The 23,886-nt window shown below is 50.5% G+C and overlaps 2 protein-coding genes across 2 annotated transcripts in view; both read left to right on the forward strand.

Moving 5' to 3' along the window:
- AKAP10 (A-kinase anchoring protein 10) overlaps nucleotides 1–9,328 on the forward strand; it is a 35,170-nt gene extending 25,842 nt beyond the window's left edge. The window contains exons 10-15 of the mRNA XM_063146524.1: nucleotides 184–369; nucleotides 1,004–1,113; nucleotides 2,154–2,236; nucleotides 3,784–3,836; nucleotides 7,131–7,226; nucleotides 7,886–9,328. Of these exons, the coding sequence (XP_063002594.1) occupies nucleotides 184–369; nucleotides 1,004–1,113; nucleotides 2,154–2,236; nucleotides 3,784–3,836; nucleotides 7,131–7,226; nucleotides 7,886–7,891 (534 nt within the window). The 3' untranslated portion in view covers nucleotides 7,892–9,328. The remainder of the gene's footprint in view (nucleotides 1–183; nucleotides 370–1,003; nucleotides 1,114–2,153; nucleotides 2,237–3,783; nucleotides 3,837–7,130; nucleotides 7,227–7,885) is intronic.
- Nucleotides 9,329–13,051: 3,723 nt separating this feature from the next.
- NLE1 (notchless homolog 1) lies at nucleotides 13,052–23,283 on the forward strand. Its single transcript, XM_063146382.1, has 13 exons — nucleotides 13,052–13,082; nucleotides 14,212–14,390; nucleotides 15,004–15,221; nucleotides 16,228–16,307; nucleotides 16,645–16,721; nucleotides 17,940–18,037; nucleotides 18,161–18,353; nucleotides 18,704–18,839; nucleotides 20,508–20,554; nucleotides 20,758–20,960; nucleotides 21,824–21,983; nucleotides 22,277–22,347; nucleotides 23,202–23,283. Exons 2-13 carry the CDS (start codon nucleotides 14,256–14,258, stop codon nucleotides 23,212–23,214), a joined length of 1,431 nt encoding a protein of 476 aa, XP_063002452.1. The 5' UTR covers nucleotides 13,052–13,082; nucleotides 14,212–14,255; the 3' UTR covers nucleotides 23,215–23,283.
- The last annotated feature ends 603 nt before the right edge of the window (nucleotides 23,284–23,886 follow it).

The following is a 23,886-nucleotide window of genomic DNA, read 5'->3' on the forward strand; positions in this document are numbered from 1 at the left end:
CCCTCCCTCCTCCCTCCTCCTCCCTCCTCCCTCCTCCTCCTTTTCACGGGAAAGACTGGGGGGGGGGGGAGGCGGAGGACCCGGGGCCTTCTGTGCACAAAGCTCCAGTGCCGGGCCGCAGCGCCCCGTTCCGAAAGCACCCTCCGGGGGGGCCTCATCGTTTCCCTCCTCTCTGCCTTGCAGGTTTTCCTTCCCGGCTTCCTGTCCAGCAACCTCTATTACAAATACTTGAACGACCTCATCCACTCGGTCCGGGGCGACGAGTTTGCAAGCGGAAGCCTGGTGCTGGCGGCTCACAGCCCCGGAGGAGGCGGCACTCCCAACCATGACTCCCACGCCGGCTCCATGGACGGCGCCGCTCCTTCCCAGGTGCGCCGCCCGTTCTCGCCACCTGTTCCAAGCTTGCCCCCCCCCTCCGGGGTGGGTGGGTGGGTCACTCTGGGTTGATTTGACTCCTGTTCAGAAGCTAGTTCCCCCCCATGACTAAAGCCCTTTGACCACCACACCTCTACGAAGAAGTAGAATATTTTTCAAAGAGGTCGAATAAAGGAAGCAAGGAGGGAAAGGGCCTTTTCAGTGGTGCCCCCCGATTATGGAACGACCTTCCCCGACGAGGCTCGCGTGGCACCAACATGGTTATCTTTTTGGCACCAGGTCAAGGCTTTTCTCTCCCCCCAGGCATTTCACAGCACATGCTGCGTTTTTAATTGACCCCGATTCGATAGATATTGTACGTAATCTGTTTTATACTCTTTACGGTTTTAATTTTTTATATATATTTGTTTTTAACGTTCCGTGTTTTAATCTCTGTAAACCGCCCAGAGAGCTTTGGCTATGGGGCAGTATAGAAATGCAATTAAATCCATCGATCAATAAATGAGAATGAAAAAAGTTTAAAGAAAGAAAGAAAGATCCGGGTTCTGTACATTTTTGTCTCGTTCCCCTGGACCTCCCCCTCCCCCTCTGCTTGCCCAATTAATAATACCTGGCATTTACATTGCAGTCCAGCCTCAAAAAGGCTAATGTAAAAATCCTGAAAAACTTTGATGAAGCAATAATCGTTGATGCCGCAAGCCTGGATCCGGAGTCTCTGTATCAGCGGACGTACGCCGGGTATGTGGCAGGGGGACCGTGGAGCGTGGGGGGATTTCCAGCTGTGTGGGAGCTTTATTTGTTTATTATAGCACTTTTATCCCGCCCTTTAGCCAAAGAAAGGCTCTCAAGGCGGCTTGCAAAAATATTTTTCAGACAGTCCCTGCCCACAGTCTTACAATCTAAAAACAAAAAAAAACATGACACGAAAGGAAAGGGGATTGGGAGGGAGGAGGAAAAAAATGAAAGAAGCAAATTCAGGCTCTGCCTCGTGCCGTGATTCGGGGGCTCCCCGAACTCCCCCGGAATAGCCACAAGTTCCAACTGTTTCCCATCATCCCCGTTTTGGGACTGTTAGGGGAGGGGAACCGGTGTGTGTGTGTGTGTGTGTAGCCGGGCAGATAAAAAAGGGAGTGATATGTGGAGGCCAGAGGTCTCTGTGGGTCCAGGAGGCGGAAACAGGCCCGGGGTAGCAGTGAGAGGAAAGGGAGCCCTATAGAGTGGATAAGAAAAAGTGGGTGGGTGGGTAAAAAGAGGGGGTCCCGAAATACCAGGGATGTGAGAGCCTGATAATGGGGTGCAGAAAGTGAAAGGAGGGCTATGAGAACAAACCCGCAGGGTTTTTTCCTGTGCTTTTCTGGGGTTCGCGTAGCGATTTATAGTCCTGTTGTGTTAGTAAATTGTTCAAATTGGCCGTCAGATTCCAGTGGGCCAGGCTTCCCCAACCTGGTGGGTTTTGGACTTCAGCTCCCATCAGCCCCAGGTAGCATGGGCAGCGGTCAGGGATCCTGGGCGTTGTCCTAAAAACATCTAGGCTGCAGGAGGGCCGCCTGGTGTGTGAGTGTCGTTTTAGATGCCAGAGGCGATTTGCTAGTGGTGGTGGGGAGTTTGGCCGCCCCTCAGCATTGATCCCTTCTCTAAGATTGTGTGTGTGTGTGTGTGTGTGTGTGTGTGTGTGTGTGTGTGTGTCTTTGCCCTGCATTTGGATCTCCCTTCCCATCTGCCACAGCGAATGACCTCGGGCTCTTCTTTATTTCCATCTGTCGACACACTTGCTGCAGCAAGATGACGTTTGGCCGCGTGAGCGACCTGGGACAGTTCATCCGAGAGTCTGAGCCGGAGCCCGACGTCAAGAAATCCAAAGGCACGCGCTTTTCTCTTTCTTCCCCTCCTCCTCCTCCTCCTCCTCCTCCTCCTCCCCTTCCTCCAAGAACCGGCACTCTGAAGCGCCAAGGTCATTTGGAGGCAGTTTCTTTGGGTGCGTGCGTGGTCCCACGAAGAACTTTCGCTTGTCAAAGTTTGGCGACTTTATGACAGGCGGGAGGGTTGGGAGCAGGCCAGAAGCCTAAGGGGAAGGCTTGAAAGAAGACGGAGAGGGCAGGGGGGGGGGGGGCTGGGGGTGCAGAGGAGTGGTTAGGGGCTGCAGAAGCTAGCTGGGCTCCTGGGCGGAGGCGTTTCTCTCCGCTCCTCTGTGCCTTCCGAGACGGGCAGCACCTATGCCAGCCTTCCTAGGTCAGAATGGATAAATTCAGGGAGGAGACGGTCATCGATGGCCATTCATCATGATGGCTGTAGATTACCTCTGGTATCGCAGGCAGTTTGCCAGGCGCTGGGGAACATGGGCGGGAGGGTGCAGTTGTGCTTGTAGCTTGCTTGTGGATTTCCCATTGGGCCTCTGGCTGGCCACTGTGGGAACAGAATGTTGGGTTGTTAGGGGGCGATCCTTGGTTGGGTCCGGCAGGGCTCTTCTCTTCTAATGACACTTCCTAGTCCGGTCAGGTTGGAACCCAGGAAGGCCTTTTTCACACAGCGCACGGTTAAACAGTGGGATTCACCACCACAAGATGTAGCGATGGCCACCAGTTTGGATGGCTTTGAAAGGGTCTGCCACTGCAGGGTGAAAAAAAAAGCGAGGTTAGGGATACCCCACCGGGGGAGGAAACACAGGAATGGATTGCCCCGTGTATCAAGCAGAAAAGCAGCAAGGACCGGGGACATGGCGCATGACTTGAATACAAGCGCAAAGCAAAACCGAATCCTGCAACCCGCTTTCCCATAATACCAGAACCCAACGAGGTCATTTCCCATAAAGCTGATTCGGGGGAGATTCAGGACACAGATCAAAGGAAGGCCTTCTGCACGCAGCGCAGAGTTAGACTATGGAATTCGCTACCAGTTTGGATGGCTTTTAAAGGAGGTTGGATAAAGGAGGTTGGATCAGTGGCGTGCAGTCCTGATGGCTAAGTGCAGCCTCCGGTATCAGAGGCTGTAGGCCTATATACACCAGTTGCTGGGGAACATGGGTGGGAGGGTGCTGACACACCGTGCCCTGCCTTGTTGGTCCCTGCCCAGTTGGCCACGGTGTGAACAGAGTGCTGGACTGGATGGACCCTTGGTCTGATCCAGCCTCAGGGCTCTTCTGATGTTCTTGATCTTCATTTCCTTCTATCTTTTATTGCTCACTACTTCGAAATCTGTTTATATGTGGAGCAGTTTAGCAGTGCTTTAAATAAGTGTGTGATTTCTCCCACCTTGTTTATATTTTGTTCCTGTCCCGATGGATGATTTTGTGTCAGGTTGTTTTGCAACGGCCTCTGGCTAAAAGCAATAAACGTACGAATGAATTGAAATGAATCAGAGCAACGGTCCTTCGCTGCTGTAATACCTCCTTTCTGCCTCTGATCCCAACAGGGTCCATGTTTTCACAAGCGATGAAGAAATGGGTGCAGGGGAGCACAGATGAGGTAGGGCGCTTACAGCCAAGCATTTCACAGAGGAGCCCAAGTAATAAATCTTGTTTGTTTCTAGCTAGCATCGAGGAATATTCACCAGCCCGGGAGCATTGGGGGTGGGTGGGTGTATTATTATTATTATTATTATTATTATTATTATTATTATTATTATTATTTATCCTGCCTTTTCCCCAGTACTGGGACTATTGGCATTGTGTGTCAGAGAGTTCAGAGCACCACAAATCACCTTTCATGTTGCTTTTAAAAACCTATTTTCAGGTGTTTTATTCTGTTTTTATTGAATTCTATCTTGTACACCACTCCGAAATTTTGAATGGGGAGCAGTATATAAATACTATAAATAAATAAATAAATCCAGAACCAGAATAAGTCGTGCAAATAGAGTGCTGGAAACTCACTTTTAAAACCCACGCTCTTAAAGAACGTGGTCGCTCTGGGACCAGCTTACGTGGCTGGCAGAAGTGAGGGCGGGGTCTGTTTTCCATAGTGAAGGTTTGCACCCGGTGTTGGGCCAGAGAGACAGATTGGGGATGCTGCTGGTGTGCCGCCCACCCTGCTGCCCGGCATCCTCCCTGACTGAGCTGGCGGAGGCAGTCTCGAATGTGGTGTTGGGGGAACCCAGGACGGTGGTTCTGGGCGACTTCAACTCTCATGCTGAGGCTGTCTCTGGGGCTCCGGCTCGGGACTTTATGGCCTCCATGACAACCATGGGGCTGTCTCAGTTTGTCATTGGCCCAACACATGAAGCAGGGCATACCCTTGATTTGGTTTTTGCTCCAAGCTGTGAGATGGGTAGTCTGAAGATTGCGGGGGTCCAAGTAACCCCATTGTCATGGTCAGACCATTTCTTGGAGAGATTTGAACTCACGGCGTTACTATCCTCCTGCAAGGGTGAGGGACCCATTCGGATGGTCCTCCCCAGGAGACTGATGGAATCCAATGGATTTCTGAATGCTCTTGGGGATTTTCCAGTGGAGAGAGCTGGTGATCCAGCCGAGGCCCTAGCCTCATTGTGGAATGGTGAGATGCGGAGGGCCATCGACTTGATCGCACCTGAGTGCCCTCTCCGGTCCTGTAGAGCCCGCTCTGCTCCTTGGTATACTAAGGAGTTGCGGTCAATGAAACAGGCTGGAGCGCAAATGGCGCAAGACTCGAAGCGAAGATGACCGAGCACGCTGTAGAGCGCATAATCGTGCCTATTGCGTGGCAGTGCGGGCAGCAAAGAAGGCTTATTTTGCTGCCTCCATTGCGTCCTCGAGTAGCCGTCCAGCGGAGCTCTTCCGGGTGGTCCGGGGGCTGCTAACATCCTCCCCAGCAAATGGGGCCCTGGCTCCGTCAAGGACCCGCTGTGACCTTTTTGCATCACACTTTTGAGGACAAGATCGCTTCTCTCCGCAGCGAGCTTGGCGTTGTTTTTAGTGCAGCTCCAGTTGAGGTGTCCGATGCCACCATCTGCCCAATTTTGTGGGATCAGTTCCAGTTATTGCGGCCTGATGATGTGGACAAGGTGCTTGCAGCAGTGCGGCCGACCACTTGCCCTCTCGATCCCTGTCCCTCCTGGCTTATAAAAGCAAGCCGAGGGGGTCTGACTGGGTGGGTCCAGGGGGTGATAAATGCTTCTCTCTGGGAAGGGGTGGTCCCTGCTGTCCTTAAGGAGGCAGTAGTGCGACCACTCCTGAAGAAGCCCACCCTGGACCCGATGGTATTAGGCAACTACCGCCCAGTTGCTAACACTCCTTTTTTAGGGAAGGTACTTGAGAGGGTTGTGGCGGAGCAACTGCAGGCACTCTTGGAGGATACGGATTATCTAGATCCATTCCAGTCTGGGTTCCAATCTGGTTACAGGACTGAATCAGCCTTGGTCGCCCTGATGGATGACCTTTATCGAGAGAGGGACAGGGGGAATGCAACCCTGTTAATCCTGCTCGATCTCTCGGCGGCTTTTGATACCATTGACCATGGTATCCTCCTGGATCGACTCCGTGGGATGGGCATCGGAGGCACTGTTTTACAGTGGTTCCGGTCCTACCTACGGGGTCGTTTTCAGAGAGTAGCATTGGGTGACCAGTCCTCGGCCTCCTGGCAATTGAGCTATGGAATGCCGCAGGGCACCATCTTGTCCCCAATGTTATTTAACATCTATATGAAGCCGTTGGGAGCGGTCATTAGGGGATTTGGAGCGAAATGCCATCAATATGCTGATGACACGCAGCTCTATCTCCCGGTGACAACTGAATCAGGTGAGGCTGTGCAGGTCCTGGACCAGTGCCTAGACTCAGTAATGGGCTGGATGAGGGCCAATAAACTGAGACTGAATCCTGGCAAGACGGAAGCCCTGTGGGTGAGTGGTTCCCGAGTCCGGGAGACAGGCTCATTGCCTGTTCTGGATGGGGTTGCTCTGCCTCTGAAAGATCAGGCTCGTAGTTTGGGGGTACTCTTAGAGCCATTTCTGTCGTTGGAGGCTCAAGTAGCTGCCACGGCTCGGAGTGCCTTTTACCATCTTCGGTTGGTTCGCCAACTACGGCCTTTCCTGGACAGGGATAGCTTGGCCACAGTGGTACAAGCATCGGTAACCTCAAGATTGGATTACTGCAACGCGCTCTACGTGGGGCTGCCCTTGAAGCTGGAGCTAGTGCAGAATGCTGCAGCTCGGCTGTTGTCTGGAGCTGCCCCTTTCCAGCATGGAACTCCTCTGCTGAGGGAACTACACTGGCTGCCTATTCGCTACCGGGCCAGGTTTAAGGTTCTTGTACTTGTGTACAAAGCCCTAAACAACTTGGGACCAGGATACCTGAGAGAGCGCTTTCTCCCCTACCAACCTGCCCGGTCACTGAGGTCATCCGAGGGCCTGCTCCTGGTGGTGCCACCTAGATCCATCCTCCGATTGGAATCCACCAGGGGAAGAGCCTTCGACGTGGCGGCCCCCCTCCTGTGGAATTCCCTGCCTCTGGAGGTCAGGCAGGCTCCGACCTTGTACTCCTTTTGGCGCCTCCTGAAAACATCTTTATTCCAAGAAGCCTTTCTTTAACATGCAGCCTTGGATTTCTGTGCTGTTGTTGTTTTGCTTCTTTTTAAATTTTGTTTTAACTGTTTTATTCTGTTTTTATTTTCATTTTACCTTGTACACCGCTCTGAAATTTTTTCAATGAGGAGTGGTATATAAATATTCTAAATAATAAATAAATAAATAAATAAATTCCGGGCAGCGTCAGCTGCAGTCGGCTCGTATGATGTCGCCCAAGTGCGGTGCGCACTCAAAAGGGACTCCCTCTTTCCCCGCTTTAGGCCCAGGAAGAAATGGCCTGGAGGATCGCCAAAATGATCGTCAACGACGTCATGCAGCAGGCCCAGCCTGACCCGGCCGTGGAAAAAGTTACAAAGGTAACCGAGGTGTGTGGGGGGGGTTGTGTTGGAGAACACCCACCCGTGGGCTCCGTTGCAGGGGTGCTGAGATGCTTTCCAACGGGAGGGGCTTTTGCCGGCAGCTGGGGCCGAAGGAGGCCGGGCGAAAACTGCCAGCTTGTTTTAGCTTCGAGCCAAGAAAGCCTCAGGGCGGCCTTGATTCATTGCTTCTCCCTCCCTTCTGGCTCGTCTCTTTCTGTAAGCAACTGCTTACAGTTGCACCCTGTTCGTAGCAAAGACTGCCCTCCGCTCCAGCTTTCAGGCTGCCTGAATGGGCAGGGGATGTTTCCGGCAGGACACCTAGAAGATCCAGCCCCTTTTCCCATCAGGCTCCTTCGAAAGCCCGCGGCCACAGCACGCAAATGCCGTTCCAGGACAGCTGGGTGCTTTTCCCTGCCCGCTTGGCAAAGCAAAACCTCTCTTATAACCGCAACGTTCCGGAGCGAAAATTGGGACGGGCGCGTGGGTCTTGTCTTGTCCCGAGTGGCTTTCTCATCACCTTAGAAACTCCAAGGGATGTGGGCGTTGCAGAGGGTGCTGATGCCATTCCGTTTTCAAACCAAACTATTTCCCTTCTCTCTCTCTCTCTCTCTCTCACTCTCTCTCTCTCTCTCTCTCTTTCTCGTTTCCCTCCCCAGCTATGATCTTCAAACAAGGGAGCATTGAGTTTTCTGCCTCTGCAGATAAGTGGACACGTTTCTCTCCTCCCCACCCTCACCCCAAACCCGTCCTGTTGGCGGACTGACTCCTCCTTTTGACAGAGCCGGCAGAATCTCAAACACTGTAAACTTTTTTTTTAACTTAAAAAAATCGTTTTAGAAAGAACGTTACGGGGAGCAAGATAAAAAGCATCTAGACTTTCCCGCACTGAGCACAGATTAACTTGCTACCCTGCCAGCCTTCGCGACGAAGGAACGCGAAGCATAGCCCTACTCCACCTGCGAAGGATTATTCACCTACATAACTTGGAACTGGAATACGGTCCTTGCTGGGGACTGGAGGTAGATCCCCCCACCGGAGAAAGGTTCCTAGCTGTGATATTATTATTTTTTACGAAGGCGTTGGGCACTGTAACCTGTTGGAGAAGACCTGAGTTGTTGATGGTAGTAGTCTTCTAAAACAATAATAATAACAATAATAAAATCCTGGCACCGTTTTGAGTTTCCCTTACTTGAAATGTCCCGAACACAACAGGATCTGGAACCTCCTTCTCTCGCATGTGCGTCAGTCCTGGAAGGAAGCGGGTCTTAGTTTCAAAGGCCCTGATTCAGTCTTGCCTGTGCTCTGCTTCTGAAATGTTCATTTCTGCTCCTGATCTGCCCTACGGCGGAGACACACCGCTGGGGCAGGCGGCGAAAACACAGGCAGAAGGAATTGAGCATTTTGTGTCCTGTGTGACTCTCGGAGGGCAGGTGTTGTCCCATTGATCTGAAGCGACGTCTCTCCCCCCCATTCAATTTATTTTAATTGTTAGTTTTAAGCCGTTGGGCCCTTCCTCTTTATAGTTCCCTGCAAGCTTTTGGGATGGATAACATTTTTCATACCAGTTGCGCTTCCTCTGTTTGGGCACCTGCATTGGGCAGGTAATTTTACTGGAGTGTCCAAAGCACTCGACGCAGGTTCCACTCCGTTGTGCGTGTGGTTTTCAGGGTCCCCCCCCCCCTGTTATTTTTTTAACGCCTCCATTTCTATTGAAACACTTTCTGTTTGGAGAGGTTTATTCCCACCCCCACCCAAATGCCTGTTTGCTTTTGTTTTCTGAAGACTTGTGCAAAAACCGAAACGAAGAAGCGTACAAACACAACCCAAACCACCCTGTAGGCGAGCTTTTGATTTGCCTCCAGCGTTTTGAAAGCCGAAAACGGGCATTTTACCGTTGCAATATCTGCTCTCTAAGCGAAGGCACTGTGCGTCAGTCTGCCAGAAGCAAAAAACGAAAAGCTGTGTATAGGTTTTTTGGTACTGTGTACCACCTTCTTATTGTCTCATGCCCGAGTATTCATGTACTTAAACCATATTTAATTGTGTTTTGATTGAAAATATATATATATATATATATATAATACAAATTTGTGTCCATATTCTGTGTGTGTGTACGTGTTTTCTTATCGACCTTTCCTTTTAAGAAGATGACTCTGGTCGTCTCCTTAAAGCAGGAGTACTGTTACTTTTTAGAATGAGGAAAGAGCTGCACAAAAGCGGAGACGCTACCAAATCGACAAGGGAAGGAGGCATGGCTGTTCGGGGACCCCTCTGGGGTGGCCAGGTTTGACCCCGGAGCCTGGAGTTCTCCTACCGCTTTAAACCACAGTCTGCAAGTACAGGAGTCCGCTGGAAAACGTGCAGAACAGGGCAACACAAATGATCCAGGGGCTGAAGTGTTTCCCCTGCAAGGGAAGGTGGCAGCAGCTGGGATTGTTTAGCTTGGAAAAAAGGAGGCTAAGGAGAGAACTGATAGAGGTATATAAAAGACAGCCAGCGTGGTGTAGTGGCTAAAGTGTTGGACTGGGAGTCGGGAGATCCAGGTTCTAGTCCCCACTCGGCCATGGAAACACTTTAGGCCAGTCACAGACTCTCAGCCCAACCTACCTCACAGGGTTGTTGTGAGGATAAAATGGAGAGGAGGATTATGTACACACTGCCTTGGGTTCCCTGGAGGAAAAAAGGCAGGATGTAAATGCAATAATAAATAAATAAAATAGTACATGGTGTGGAGAATGGAGGGGGAGACATTTTAGAACCCAACGGGGTCATATCCCATGAAGATGATTGCGGGGAGATTCAGCACAAATAAAAGGACTTCTTAACACAGCACAGAGTTAAATTATGGAATTCACTATGACACGATGGACACCAATTTTAAAACGGGTTGGGTAAATTCCTGGAGGAGGAGGAGGCTATCGATGGCTATTAGCCCTGATGGTTGCGTGCTACCTCCTGTATCAGAGGCTGTTAAGTCTATATGCACCAGTTGGTGGGGAACATGGGTGGGAGGGTGCAGTTGCACCCATGTCCTGCTTTGCTGGTCCCTGATCAACAGCTGGTTCATCGAGGCTCAAAGTCTATTTATGGGCTCCTCGTCCCCCGACTCACAGGCTGAGAGTGTGCCGCATGATAAGGTCACGTGCATAGTCTGGTGGTGGATCAATTCCTGGAGGAGAAGGCCACCCAGGGCTACAAGTCCTGATGACTAAGTGCCACCTCCAGTATCAGAGGCAGTAAGCCTGTGTGCACCAGTTGCTGGGGAACATGGGCTGTTGCACCTGTGTCCTGCTTGGTCCCTGGTTGACAGCTGGTTGGCCCCTTTGTGAACAGAGTGCTGGGCTAGACGGACCCTCGGTCTGATCCAGCAGGGCTCTTCTGATGTTCTTAATTCAACTCGCCATGACAAGTGACCTGTGGTCCTTTGGCAAGGGTGATGAGAGAATCCCCGTGCTTTCCTTCTGGATTGGAGTTTGGAAGGGGTGAAGTAGCCAGCCGTCAATGGCTGCTGCTCATCACATGGCTGTATATTGCCTTCCGCAGAAGAGGCATCTCCTGCTTCGTTGGTCGGTCGCTGGGGGAAATGAGCAGGAGGATGCTGTTGCACTCCTGTCCTGCTTGTGGCTTCTTCCTGGGTCGACTGGTTGGCTGCTACGGGAACAGAGTGATGGACCAAAGATGCCTTTGATCTGATCCTGCGTGGCTCTTCTGTTCTTATCCCCACTTCCCAGTTGTGCTGAGCCTCAGGAACAGAAATACAAAGGAAAAACAGGACACGGAGGCTGAAGTCGGTTGCTTTAGCAGTGGGTGAAGGGCAGACGCATGCTGGCCGCCAAAGAAATTGGAATTTTTCCTTCCGGCTGCAAAGAGGCGGATCCCATAGACCCTAGTGGGACTCCTGAGCTGACACACGTTGATTTTCAAGATTTATACGCTACCTTCCAGGACAACCACGACAGCCCTTGTTAAAACAATACTATAACAAGCATGGACATCAGGAGAAACTTCCTGACTGTTAGAGCAGTACGACAATGGAATCCATTGCCTGGTGAGGTTGTGGCCTCTCCCACACTAGAGGCCTTCAAGAGGCAGCTGGACAGCCCTCTGTCGGGGATGCTTTAGGGTGGATTCCTGCATTGAGCAGGGGGTTGCACTCGATGGCCTTGTAGGCCCCTTCCAACTCTGCTATTCTATGATTCTATGTGCCTACAAGAACCCACGCTCCAGGCTCAAAACATGTAAGCATTGAAACAGCAACACTTTAAAACAACACCACACGCAACAAAAAATGTAAATGACAAAAACATAAAAACAGCTGCTTGAAATAAGGTCAAAAGCTAGTAAAATAAGGCTCAGGTTTACCTTTTTTGGGAGAGAGAAATCCCCAAATCTTTCTTTTGACATTTCTGTACCACCCAGTTAGCCGAAGCTCTAAATATAGGACTTAAAGCCATAAAATGGAAATGCATGAAGCAGCATACAAACTTCTGCCCCCTGCTAGAAAGCTATATACCCACTAAGATCGTAAAAAGCACGAACGCTTCTTTTTAAAACAAGGACTAAAAAGCCTGGATAAATAACAAGGTCTTTGCTTGGTGCTGAAAGGACCACAATGTAGGTGCCCGGCGATTCTCTCTGGAGAGGGATTTTGGTAGATGTCGGGCAACCACTGAAAAGGCTCTCCCTTTCGTAGCCCCTGGCCGCCTATTTCACCTCATTTGACTGGGCCACCCAGAGGGATTGTCTCTGAAGATGATCTTCAGATCTGGGCAGGCATATGCAAGAGGAATAACATGGCCCAAAGTTGCTCATATCTTTAGAGGTTAGTCCCGCACTTTGAATCAGGCTTAGAATTGGAGAAGATGCTGCCAGTACGAGTCGTGAAGCATTCTAGTGGCAGCATCTTGTGCGCCCAGTGATCAATCTTGATTTGGGGGGGGGCATAGATGGGGCCACTGGTGCAGAAAATAAGGCCCCGGTAGGTTCGTCTGATCCTCCAAGTAACATGCGTAAGATTGCGGTGAAAGGGGGAGAGGGCCGGATCAAGTTTTTGGGCTACCAAAACTTGTAGTGGATTGAGTAGCCGAAGATGGGGACCCCGAAGAACACAGCCAGTCAAAGGACACAGAATAACGGGCTCAAGTTACAGGAAACTGGACATCAGGAAAAACTTCCTGACTGTTAGAGCAGTACGACAATGGAATCAGTTACCTAGGGAGGTTGTGGGCTCTCCCACACTACAGGCCTTCAAGAGGCAGCTGGACAACCATCTGTCAGGGATGCTTTAGGGTGGATTCCTGCATTGAGCAGGGGGTTGGACTCCATGGCCTTGTAGGCCCTTCCAACTCTGCTATTCTATGCTTCTATGAAAGGAGACAATACTATACTAGATGGACTCACTACAAGATTAGCTCCTATTTAAATTGGGTTTCTATTCAGAAGCATGGGGACTAGAAACTTAGTTGTTTTTTATAAAAGGAGAGGACCGCAGCTGGGTGACAGTGCTCCTGCTTTGCCTGCAGAAGGTCCCAGGTTCACAGAGGATCTACACTACTGCTTTAAAGCGCTTTAAAGCACTTTGAAAACGTTTTGACAACTATATATGGAGTGTATCCTGGGCCCCAACAGTTGTCAAAACTGTTCTAAAGAGCTTTAAAGCAGTAGTGTAGATCCTGCAGGTGTGGGGTAGGTGCAATTCCTCTTTCCCACCAGCAGGTGGCAGCTGAACTCATTCCTTGCCCGCAGCGGCCCGGCGCCTGTTGATGACGTTGCAGGGTTCCCTTCCACGTGGGTGCAGTTTGCAAAAGGAGCCGAGCGGAGTGCGCTTGGCAGCTACTCACTGCGAGCGGGGAGGTAAGCCCTGTGCCCTGTCTCCGTCGGCGAGGGCTGCAAATAAAAATTGATCAATGTGGTGGGGGGGGGGGGAGAGGAAAGGTTGATCTTGGGGGTGGGGGAGCGAAACAGCCCCAAGAAGGGGCATAGCTCTGTGGGGGTGGGGGTGTCTTGGAGGTGTTTTTTGGGGGGCGGAATACGGAGCAAAACATTGACCCAGCATAGGAAGCATTGTCCAGAAAGATCTGGGCTGGGGGCGTCTTGTTTCTTTCTGAAGATTTGGCTTTGGTTGAAGGAGGGGTTGAAGAACTGATCCAGAGAGAAAAGAAGGGCATAGATGAATGTATGGGTGAATGGGTGGGGGGGAGATGTGGACTCAGATGTCTTGGGGGTGGGGAGTAGAGGAGGTTGGGAAAACGGACACATCCCCCCATCTGGCATCCTCAGATGTGTTGGATTTCATTCAAATGGTCCAGGGGCTGGAGCATCTCAACTAGGAGGGAAGGTGATAACAGCTGGGATGGTTTAGCTTGGAGAAAAGGAGACGGAGGAAATGATGCCTGGTGTGGAGAAGGCGGCCAGGGAGGCATTTTTATTTATTATTATTTATTTATTGCATTTACATAATCCTCCTCTCCATTTTTATCCTCACAACAACAACCCTGTGAGGTAGGTTGGGCTGAGAGTCTGTGACTGGCCCAAAGTCGCCCAGTGGGTTTCCATGGCCAAGTGGGGACTAGAACCCGGATCTCCCGACTCCCAGTCCAACACTTTAGTCACTATGCCACACTGGCTAATTTTTCTCCCTCTCCCATGATACTAGAACCCAGCGGGGTCTTTCCCAAGAAGCTGAATGCTGGGAGATATCCTGCAGCGTTCTTTGGTTTCCTAAAATGTCTTACGGTGGCTGGCTGGAGAATTTTGGGAATTGTAGGGCTTCCCCCCCCCCCCTGTCTAAACATTTCTACAATTTTGTCCTTAAGGGGTCCACAGTTTTCAGCCCCTTTGGTTCCCCCCCCTTAAATTTAAACAGTAGGGGGAGTAGATGTTGCTGTCTTTAAATTTTTACGACTGTGTAATCGAAACTTTCTGCGTGACATTTTTATCACCTTAGGTGCGCTTTCATTCCCCTGCCCCTGTTTGTTTCTAGTTACAGGTCCAAAAGTGGGGAACTAAAAATATTTTTTTAAAAAGATGAAGGCGGACGTCGAGCGACTCCTCATCCAGTTCAAGGATGAAGCCGGCCACGTCCTGGGGTCCCCCTTTGACGTCCCCGTTGATATCACACCAGAGAAGCTGCAGCTCATTTGCAATGCCCTCTTGGAGAAGGTATCAGTGTGGCGGTTTCCATCTGCCGGGGTGGGGTGGGGGGTCAGTATGGGGCGACGTTTTGACTGGCAACTCTGACGATCCCTCGCCATTGGCTGTGCTGGCGAGGGGCACTTGGAGTTGCCGGCCAAAACGTCCTAGAGGGCCATAAACAACCCACCCTAAAAGAGATAAATGGTGCCCGTTTCAACGTGGCAGTTCTTCATTGCTGATGGAGGTGCGCCAAAGCTCCATCCCCTGAGAGAGCACCTGCTCCCCTATCAACCTGCCCGGTCCCTGAGGTCATCCGAGGACATGCTCCTGGTGGTTCCACGTATCGTCCGATTGGAGTCCTCCAAGAGAAGAGTCTTCAGTGTGGTGGCCCCTTTCCTGTGGAATTCCCTGCCTCTGGAAGTCCGGCAGGCGCCAGCGTTGTATTCCTTCCGCGCCTCCTGAAAACATTGTTGTCCCTTAACGACCGGCTACGGTCTATTTTGCACTTCGTTTCTTTTAAAAAATCTACTTCCAATGTGTTTTTATTCTATTTTGTTTTGTCCTCCGCTCCCAAATTCTGAATGGGGAGCAGTCTATGAATATTGTACATAATAAATAAAACATATCTCTCCCACGGCAGGAGGAGCCTCTCCCTTTGGCCTTCTACGTACAAGATGCTGAAATCGTGGCCTCCCTGGATAAGACGCTGGCCGGGCAAGCCCTGGAGACGGAGCGGGTGGTGGAAATTGTCTACCAGCCGCAGGCCGTCTTCAAGGTGCGGGCCGTGACCCGCTGCACCAGCTCCCTGGAGGGGCACAGCGAAGCTGTCATCTCGGTGGCCTTCAGCCCCACAGGGAAGTAAGTGGCAGTGCAGCTGGGATTGCAGGGGGAGGTGGGTGCAGTTAGAGCTGCAGGTTTTCTGGGGGCTAGGGGAATTGAGCCAGTGTGGCGTAGCAGCTAGAGTGTCGGACTGGGAGTCGGGAGATCTGGGTTCTAGTCCCCACTTGGCCACGGAAACCCACAGGGTGACTTTGGGCCAGTCACAGACTGTCAGCCCAACCCACCTCACAGGGTTGTTGTTGTGAGGATAAAGTGGAGAGGAGTATTATGTACACATAATCCTTGCAGGAAAAAAAGCCGCGATATAAATGCAATACTAAAAAATTTACAGAGGGCGCTTTCCTGATGCTCTAGAGCTAAAAGTTAGGCTCATATGTGTTGATTTTTAAAAATTAATTTGTATTATACAATTTCACCAAAACAAAAGGGGGAGAAAAGGTGTGTGTGTACAAATGAAAATACAGTTTTCTAAGGATTATCTATAAACTTCAACAAAGGCAGGCATAAAATCCATATAAGTATCTGTCCGCAAAGGGAGTCTGTACGCCAAATATTGAAAGCGTTGTAAGGTTCTCAGTCCATTGCGTTAGAGGAGGTGAGCGTCCATCCTTCCAATGTTGCAACAGCAGTCTTTTTGCTGTCAAGAGAGCATGGAAAACTCATTTGCACTGGGCGTGTGTTAATTTCCAGGTAGCAGGTAGATAGTTCAAGTGGAGATATACATCAGTGATTATTGAAGTGTTCCAATACAAGGTTTATCTGTGTAATAACCTTTTTCCAAAAAGAGGCGACTATTAGGCATTGCCATAACGGATGTTTAAAGGAATGCTGCGACGTCCCTGACAGAGCGATGCCCACTGCATAAATACCTTGCATGGTTGAGTTGTGGGGTGGGGGGAATGCTGAACAAATGTGTACACATTATTATTATTTATTGCATTTTTATACTGCCCAACAGCCGAAGCTCCCTGGGCGCTTCACAAAAACTAAAACCATTCGAAGTATCTATTTATTCTTTCTCCAGATACCTAGCCAGCGGCTCCGGCGACACAACGGTGCGTTTCTGGGACCTCAGCACAGAGACTCCGCACTTCACAGCCAAAGGTGAGGTCACCGGCCGGGAAATTAACAAATCCATTTTTTTAGAGTCCTTTTATCCTGCTCTTTAGCCACGAAATGTCACCTGGAGGCAGCTTACAAATAATCAGTAAGAGCAGGCAATCCCCTGCTTGTAATCTCGAAAAGACACAACACACAAGGAAAAAGGGATGTGGAGGGAAGAGGAAAAAAAGTTTGGGATGGCTGTTTTTCCCTCCCCCGCCCCCATCTCCCTCAGCACAACCTGCTGGGATTTGTTTTTGAATGAACAGCTGCCCCTTGTGTGTGCAGATGGGGTGGTGTGGGCTTCTTTAACCCTTCCCTGGTTTTTGTGTGTTGCTAGGTCACCGCCATTGGGTGCTCAGCATCGCTTGGTCCCCCGACGGCAGGAAGCTGGCATCCGGGTGCAAGAACAGCCAGGTAAGGGATTGGCCCTTCCGGCTTTTGTTTTGATATGGCTGGCAGTTTCTGACTACGTGCAGAAGAAAAGGTCTTTGCTCAGAGCCACCGTTCGGCCCAGACGTGTGGAAGGTATGAATTAGTAACGACTACTGGAAGCTGCAACAAAATGTTGCAGTCTGCAGTGCTCCATTCAGTGCTCCATTCCCAGGTTACTCCATTCCATTCTCTCCTCTCCCCCTTCTCTTCTGGTTTTCTGTATCCACCCTCAAGGTATTTTACTTCCCAATGGGAGTTTTTTAATCTGAAAATTTTGCGGGGACTTCCCCAAACTTTTGAGTTTCCTCCAAGCCTGCTAAAATTCTCCCTCTTCTGCACGCGTAGGGCCCATCTGACCCACGCGAGGATCAGCGCTCGGAGAATGAGGTTGCTGTTAGAACCTGCAATGCCTCTGGCCGTGTACAGAGTGCATCTCTTGTACTGCTGTCTAAACCAGCTCTCTGAACATGCGTGGGGGTTTGGGTTCCTCGCCTTCCCCAGACTTGCGCTTGGCAGATGTTTTGGACTACAACTCCCATCAGCCACAGCCAGCATGGCTCAAGAATGCTGGGAGTTCTCCTCCAAAGCATCTGGAGGGCACCTGGTTGGGGGAAAGCGCTTTACGGTGCCACATGTTGCATTGCTTACCCAATATACTAGTCCCTTTTGAGGTTGGGTTAAGCACGCCTCCTTCTTTTCTTCTAATTATCGCCATCACCATCTTACGAATTTCTCATCAGGGGCTGCCTTGTGAGGCTTGTAGCCCAGCAGGGCGGTGGCACGTACAGACTACCTATTGATATAGATCTATGTGCCTTGGTGATTTCTTTCTGTCGTTAGTTTTGTAATAAGCGGCCCAAACAACCGGCCACCGCTGCCTCTTGCAATCGTTAATTACAATTAAGAATTAACGTTAATGAATGGGAGTGCAGGGAGTTATCATTTTAAACGTCTGGAAGCCAACAGGTTGGGTAAAGCTGGCCTCGTTTGTAATGCAACATTTAACTAGTTAAGAGGCCGTTTTAACTGTCGTGGCTTCCTTCCCCTGAAAGAATCCTGGGAATTGTAGTTTGCGGAGGGCTCTGAGTAGGAGTAGCCATGCGGTGGCATCCTCTCTACCTTTCCCCCCGCTTCGGAAATGCCCTATGCAGCCGTCTGCTCCGAGCCTGACCCTTTCCCCGATGTTTATGTCTCGGGCAGATATTCCTCTGGGATCCGAACACGGGAAATCCGCTCGGACGGGTGCTCGTGGGACATTCCAAGTGGATCACCGCCCTCTGTTGGGAGCCTCTGCATTTGTAAGTCTGCTTTTGGGGTGCAGGACCCGGATGGCCCCTTAGCAGGACACCTAAATTCATTTCCTGTGCCTGGTTTTATGGGTCCGATTAGGCCGTTTCGATTTCCCCCTCCGCTCTTCCCAGGAACCCGGAGTGCCGCTACCTGGCCAGCTCCTCCAAAGACGGCAGCGTTCGCATCTGGGACACGGCCGCCGGTCGGTGCGACAAAATCCTGACCGGCCACACGCAGTCCGTCACTTGCATCAAGTGGGGAGGAGATGGCCTGCTCTACTCCTCCTCCCAGGATCGGACCATCAAGGTCTGGAGGGCGCAAGATGTGAGTGTGGGAAGAGGACCTGCCCCTGCCGCAGATGTCCTGGGCTACCTGGGGTGGCCACTCAACTGACAGCCAGTCCTCCTGCAGCTCTTCTACTTATAACCTCCATAGCCAATGAGGTGCTGGAGGACACTGTCCAATCCGAACCCCGGAGGGAGTGGCCACGCCTCCTGTTTTGCATATAAGAAGGTTCAGTTCTGGGCACTGCTCATTGGCTCCACCCGCAATCGGTGCTCTGGGCTGCCCGGACTGGAAGACTTAATGCAGCGAGTTCAGAGAGACGGATGTTGGCATCCTTTCAGCTCTGGGTCGGGGGGCTATTTTAGCTATTTCCGCCCCTTCTTTTCCAGGGAGTCCTCTGCCGCACGCTTCAGGGCCATGCGCACTGGGTGAACACCATGGCTCTCAGCACGGACTACGTTCTCCGCACGGGGGCGTTTGAGCCGGCCGAGGCCTCCATCAACCCCCAGGACGTGAGCGGATCACGTAAGAGCATCTTGACTGATTGATTGATTGATTGAAATTGATATATTGCCTTTTTCCCCGCAAGGAACCGAAGACGGTTTACATAATGCTCCCCCTCCATTTTATCCTTACTACAACATCCCTGTGAGAAAGGTTAGGCTGAGAGTCTGTGACTGGCTGAGTCCCAGTCCAACACTCTAACCACTAGGCCACACTGGCTCTCTTGCACCTTTTTGCCCCGTACCCCTCCTTCTGCCCCTGCAGTTTTCTGTTCTGTTGACCTCAGAGGTGGCCTACTTGTGGCACTCCAAACCCTATGACCTATAATCCCCATCAGCCCTACCCAGCCTACCCAGTGGTGAAGCATCATGGGAGTTGTAGGACGAAACATCTGCAAGGCCAGAAACGGCCCACCCGTTTTACATAAATAGTAGAAAACCAATCGCCAGTGGTGGGTTACCGCTAGAAGCTATAATGAACGGATGTCTCTTATTCTCAGTTGATTCCACGATTGCAGCACAGGATTGTGGGAGCCAGCGTGGAGGATTCTGAACATCCTGAGAACTTTGGACCTTTTTTTTGGACGAAGCAAGTTTCTAGTCCCTAAGCCCGCCCTTTTTGCTACCTTGACAATGTACGTGGGCCCTAATGGCTTGAAATCTCAGATGCCGAATGCAGTCATTGGTGGAAGATGATTCTGCTGCGATGCTGAATCGGTTCAGACAGCCTTCGTGAATATTTTTTTATACAAGCTTTGATTAATTGGTTTAAAGGCATAATCCTATGCTGGTTGGGGAATGCTGGGAGGTGCAGGACTTTTTTTCTGCCTAAACATGCACAGGATGGTAGGACTTTTTTCTGTCTAAACATGCATAAGATGCTAGGATGTTTTTCTGTCTAAATATGCACAGGATTGCTTCTGTGTAAACACACGCAGGATTGCACTGTGCAGTGAACTGGTGACTAAAACCCATACTGCTAATCAACGGAGAAATTTAGTGGTAGCCCTTGCTTCTGGAATCCCGAGGGTGTTGCGTCTGTGCCCTGCAAATAGCATTTTGGTGAACAGAATCAATTCTGTAAAGCAACCCGGTTTCTGCAACATACAAAGGAGCATAAGAACCTCAGAAGAGCCCTGAGGCTGGATCCGACCCAGGGTCCATCTAGTCCAGCACTCTGTTCAGACAGTGGCCAACTGGCTATCAACCAGGGACCCACAAGCAAGACACAGTGCAACAGCACCCTCCCACCCATGTTCCCCAGCAACTGGTGTTATAGGCTTATAGCCTCTACTACTAAAGGGAGCACATAGCCATCAGGGCTAATAGCCATTGATGGCCTTCTCCTCCAGGAATTTATCCAACCTCCTTTTAAAGCCGTCCAAATTGTTAGCTATCACCACATCTCATGGTAGCGAATTCCATAGTCTACCTCTGCGCTGCGTGCAGAAGGCCTTCCTTTGATCTGTCCCGAATCTCCGCCGAATCAACTTTATGGGAAATGACCTCGTCGGGTTCTGGTATTATGGGAAAGCGGGTTGCAGGATTCGGTTTTGCTTTGCGCTTGTATTCAAATCATGCGCCATGCCCCCGGTCCTTGCTGCTTTTCTGCTTGATACACGGGGCAATCCATTCCTGTGTTTCCTCTCCCGGTGGGGTATCCCTAACCTCGCTTTTTTTTACCCTGCAGTGGCAGACATCAAACAAAAGGCATTGCTGCGATACAACCAAGTCCGGGTAAGTCGGCCCTGTCCGAAATTTAGTCTGGACGCAAACCAGGCACCGTTCGTGCCACAACACCTTGCGACGAGGAGTTGCCGAGGTCACGTTTATGCGCTGCACCTGTGAGCAAGATGCGCCTTAAGGCGGTGGCGGGACTGGAACACGGAGCTTACCTCCTTTTTCACACGGAAAGTAGTTTTGGGCTTCTTCACCTGCAGGGCCAAGGGCCGGAGAGGCTGGTCTCCGGGTCGGACGACTTCACGCTGTTTCTGTGGGCGCCTGCCGAGGACAAGAAGGCGCTGGAGAGAATGACGGGGCACCAGGCGCTGATCAATCAAGTTCTGTTTTCGCCGGATACGCGTATCATCGCCAGCGCGTCCTTCGACAAATCCATTAAGCTGTGGGACGGAAAGACCGGGAAGTAAGTTGTATTAGCGCTATTACTATGATTTACAGTAGGGCTGTTCAATTTCTTTCAGCCTGAGGGCTGAATTCCTATTCAGAGAAACTCGTGTGTCAACCCCCACCCACCCCGCCAGAGTATTCTAGTAATGGGTGGAACTAAAGGCAGGGGGGCAGGGCGGGGCCGAATATCCCAAAAATACCACCCTGTTTGAGCTGGAAGCTTTTATGGCCGGTAACTAAGGAGACATATTTCTGCCATGCAGAATGGGGGGGGGGGGAGACGCGGCACAGAACCCAGGAAGACACCCTAGAGGGCTGGACCAGAACTGTAGGAGGGCCGGATTTGACCCGCAGGTCTCAGGTTCCGCCCAGCTGATTTATTGGGGATTAATCTTTTTTATTGTTTCCAAACACCAATAAATAAAAAACACTACAGTGCAAAATATAATACATATAAGCAGACACACACAAAAATCAAACAAAGCAAAAAAAAACCCAACCAAATTTACAAGGGTTTTGCTTCCCATCTTTCTACAGAAACGATACTTGAGCCGGATCACGATTCTGAAACGAAGCAGGAAATTAATGTTTTTAGTTAAGATATGATAAAAGAAGCGGCATTAGTTTTTTTTTTTAATTGCGCACAGAGCTTTAGGCCTAAGCCGAGCTATGTAACGTATCTCAATCACGTTTGGATTTTGGATTTTGTCTTAAACGCAAGTTCCCGGTCCTCATGATCAGGTGGGAGCTGAAAATAGGCAGTCCTTCATGAGGGGTGGATCAGGAGGGATTTTGGGGTGGGTGGGTAGCTGTAGAGGAAAGGAATCCTCACCTTTGGGGTACCATGGGGCTGGAACGTCTCGCCGAACTCTCCTCCAGGTACCTCACCTCCCTGCGAGGCCATGTCTCCGCCGTGTACCAGATCGCGTGGTCGGCCGACAGCCGCCTGTTGGTCAGCGGTAGCAGTGACAGCACCCTCAAGGTGTGGGATGCCAAGACGCAGAAACTGGCCATTGATCTGCCCGGCCACGCGGACGAGGTAAGGGCCCGGTCAGCTGGTTGCTCAGTCCCATGGATGCAGAGGCTGCTCGCCCATTCCCCTCTTTCGCGGACATCCAGAGGCAGGGCGTTCCATAGAAAGGGGGCCACCACACTCAAGGCTCTTCCATAGGTCCACAAGGAACCACCAACCAAGTTACTAGTCCTCAAGATGGACATGAATTTTTATAAGCGATACTTGGTGACATCTTGCCATTTTTATTTTAGTGGAAAAAATGTCCTAGTGTGGCTCCTCAAATCTCCGAAAAGAACTCTTTGTTGTTTTCTTCACAGGTGTTTGCGGTGGACTGGAGTCCTGACGGTCAGCGAGTTGCAAGTGGAGGGAAAGATAAATGCCTGAGGATGTAAGTGGGGTGTGTGTGTGTGTGTTTAACTTGAGATAGACTGAAACCGCTTGTTTATACTTTTATTCTGTGAAGTCGCCCAAGGCTACCCTGTGTCATGTATGTGGGCCTTCTTCAGGTGTCATTATTTAAAAAAATAATAATATTTATTTATTTATTTTATTTTATTTATTACATTTCTATGCCGCCCAATAGCTGAAGCTCTCTGGGCGGTTCACAAAAATTAAAACCATAATAAAACAACCAACAGGTTAAAAGCACAAATACAAAATACAGTATAAAAAGCACCACCAGGATAAAACTGCACTCATCTCTGAAAAACATATGTCTCCAAGACGAATCCTGTGACTGGGCTCTGTATGCGCGGGATGCGGTCAAAACCCATTGGTCTTCACTGCTGAGGGCGGAAGCCAAAACGTTTAGTTCTAAATATACTTTGTGATTATGCTGTCGTAGTCTAACTATGGCCGTAGCTAGGCCTAAGGTTTATCCCAGGATTGTCCTGGGGTCAAACCTGTTCATCTAAGTGCCACACGGGGCATCCAGTGTTCAGGCAGGGACGAACCTGGGATAAACCTTCGGCCTAGCTACAGCCATAGTTGCATATATAGTTTTTCAACATCCTGAGACTTCGGGGCTGTTGCCACAGCGCGCTTAACCCACACTCGGTCCCTTAGCTCAGGAAGACTCGAGTTCTAATCCTCTGCTCAACCGTGGATCTGGCTGAGTGTTCTTGGATGGTGCCCAGCTGAATCTACCTCGCAGCGCGAGCATAAAGTGTGGAGGGAAACTCCACATGTGCCGCGCGGCTCCTTAGAGGCGCATCACTCTTTTCTTTTTCCCTTTTGAACCAGATGGAGGCGATAGCTGCAAGGGAAGACCGTCGAAACAAAGTTGATCTGCTGTGGGATTCTCCTCGTGGCGGGCTACGACTTACCCTTCCTTCCATTTTTGGGAGGTCCGTTTGGATTAGGACTGTACTTTTTTTTACACACACACACACACATATATATATATATATATATATATATATATATATATGGATAAAGGATTCTCCCTCCCCTCTGTCGGCATAGTTTTAGCCTTTTATTTGATGCCTCTTTCAAAGTTGTCTAAAAACTGTGTACCCCTGACAAGAGCTGGTGTAGCACGGAGGCCGAGAGAAGAAGCTGGACAGCCCCCGGTCCAAACCTCACCTTGAGCCTTGAGTGGGCGAGCTGCCAGCCCAGAGCTTCAGCCCCCAGGCTGAAAAACGGGGATCCTCGCATCGCTCCTTGAAACAACAACCTCGGGTGGTGAGTGCCGAAAGGAAACGGTGCCACTGAGAAGCACAAGAGGAAACGTCCAACATGCTTGTGTGAAACCCTGAGGTTGAGAGTGTTCTTGGGATTGAGGCAATGGAGGAAACGGGTCCTGGGGCTTAAAACAGATGTTCCCCACCAAACTGGGAGCCTCAGTTGCTGTTTCCCTCCTGCCCTCTTTCAACCCGGACTAATAACCTCCCTCCCTTTATTCATACGACTTTTGCTAGCGCTGACG

The sequence above is a fragment of the Elgaria multicarinata genome, chromosome 22 (assembly GCF_023053635.1).
Source record: "Elgaria multicarinata webbii isolate HBS135686 ecotype San Diego chromosome 22, rElgMul1.1.pri, whole genome shotgun sequence".
Classification (NCBI taxonomy): domain Eukaryota; kingdom Metazoa; phylum Chordata; class Lepidosauria; order Squamata; family Anguidae; genus Elgaria; species Elgaria multicarinata.

What these genes read in the sequence shown, in the direction of transcription:
- NLE1 (XM_063146382.1), top strand. Translation starts at nt 14,256, where the DNA reads ATGAAGGCGGACGTCGAGCGACTCCTCATCCAGTTCAAGGATGAAGCC. An exon ending in GCAATGCCCTCTTGGAGAAG is followed by an intron (nt 14,391 to 15,003) that starts GTATCAGTGTGG and finishes CTCCCACGGCAG; the next exon opens with GAGGAGCCTCTCCCTTTGGC. An exon ending in TGGGACGGAAAGACCGGGAA is followed by an intron (nt 20,961 to 21,823) that starts GTAAGTTGTATT and finishes ACTCTCCTCCAG; the next exon opens with GTACCTCACCTCCCTGCGAG.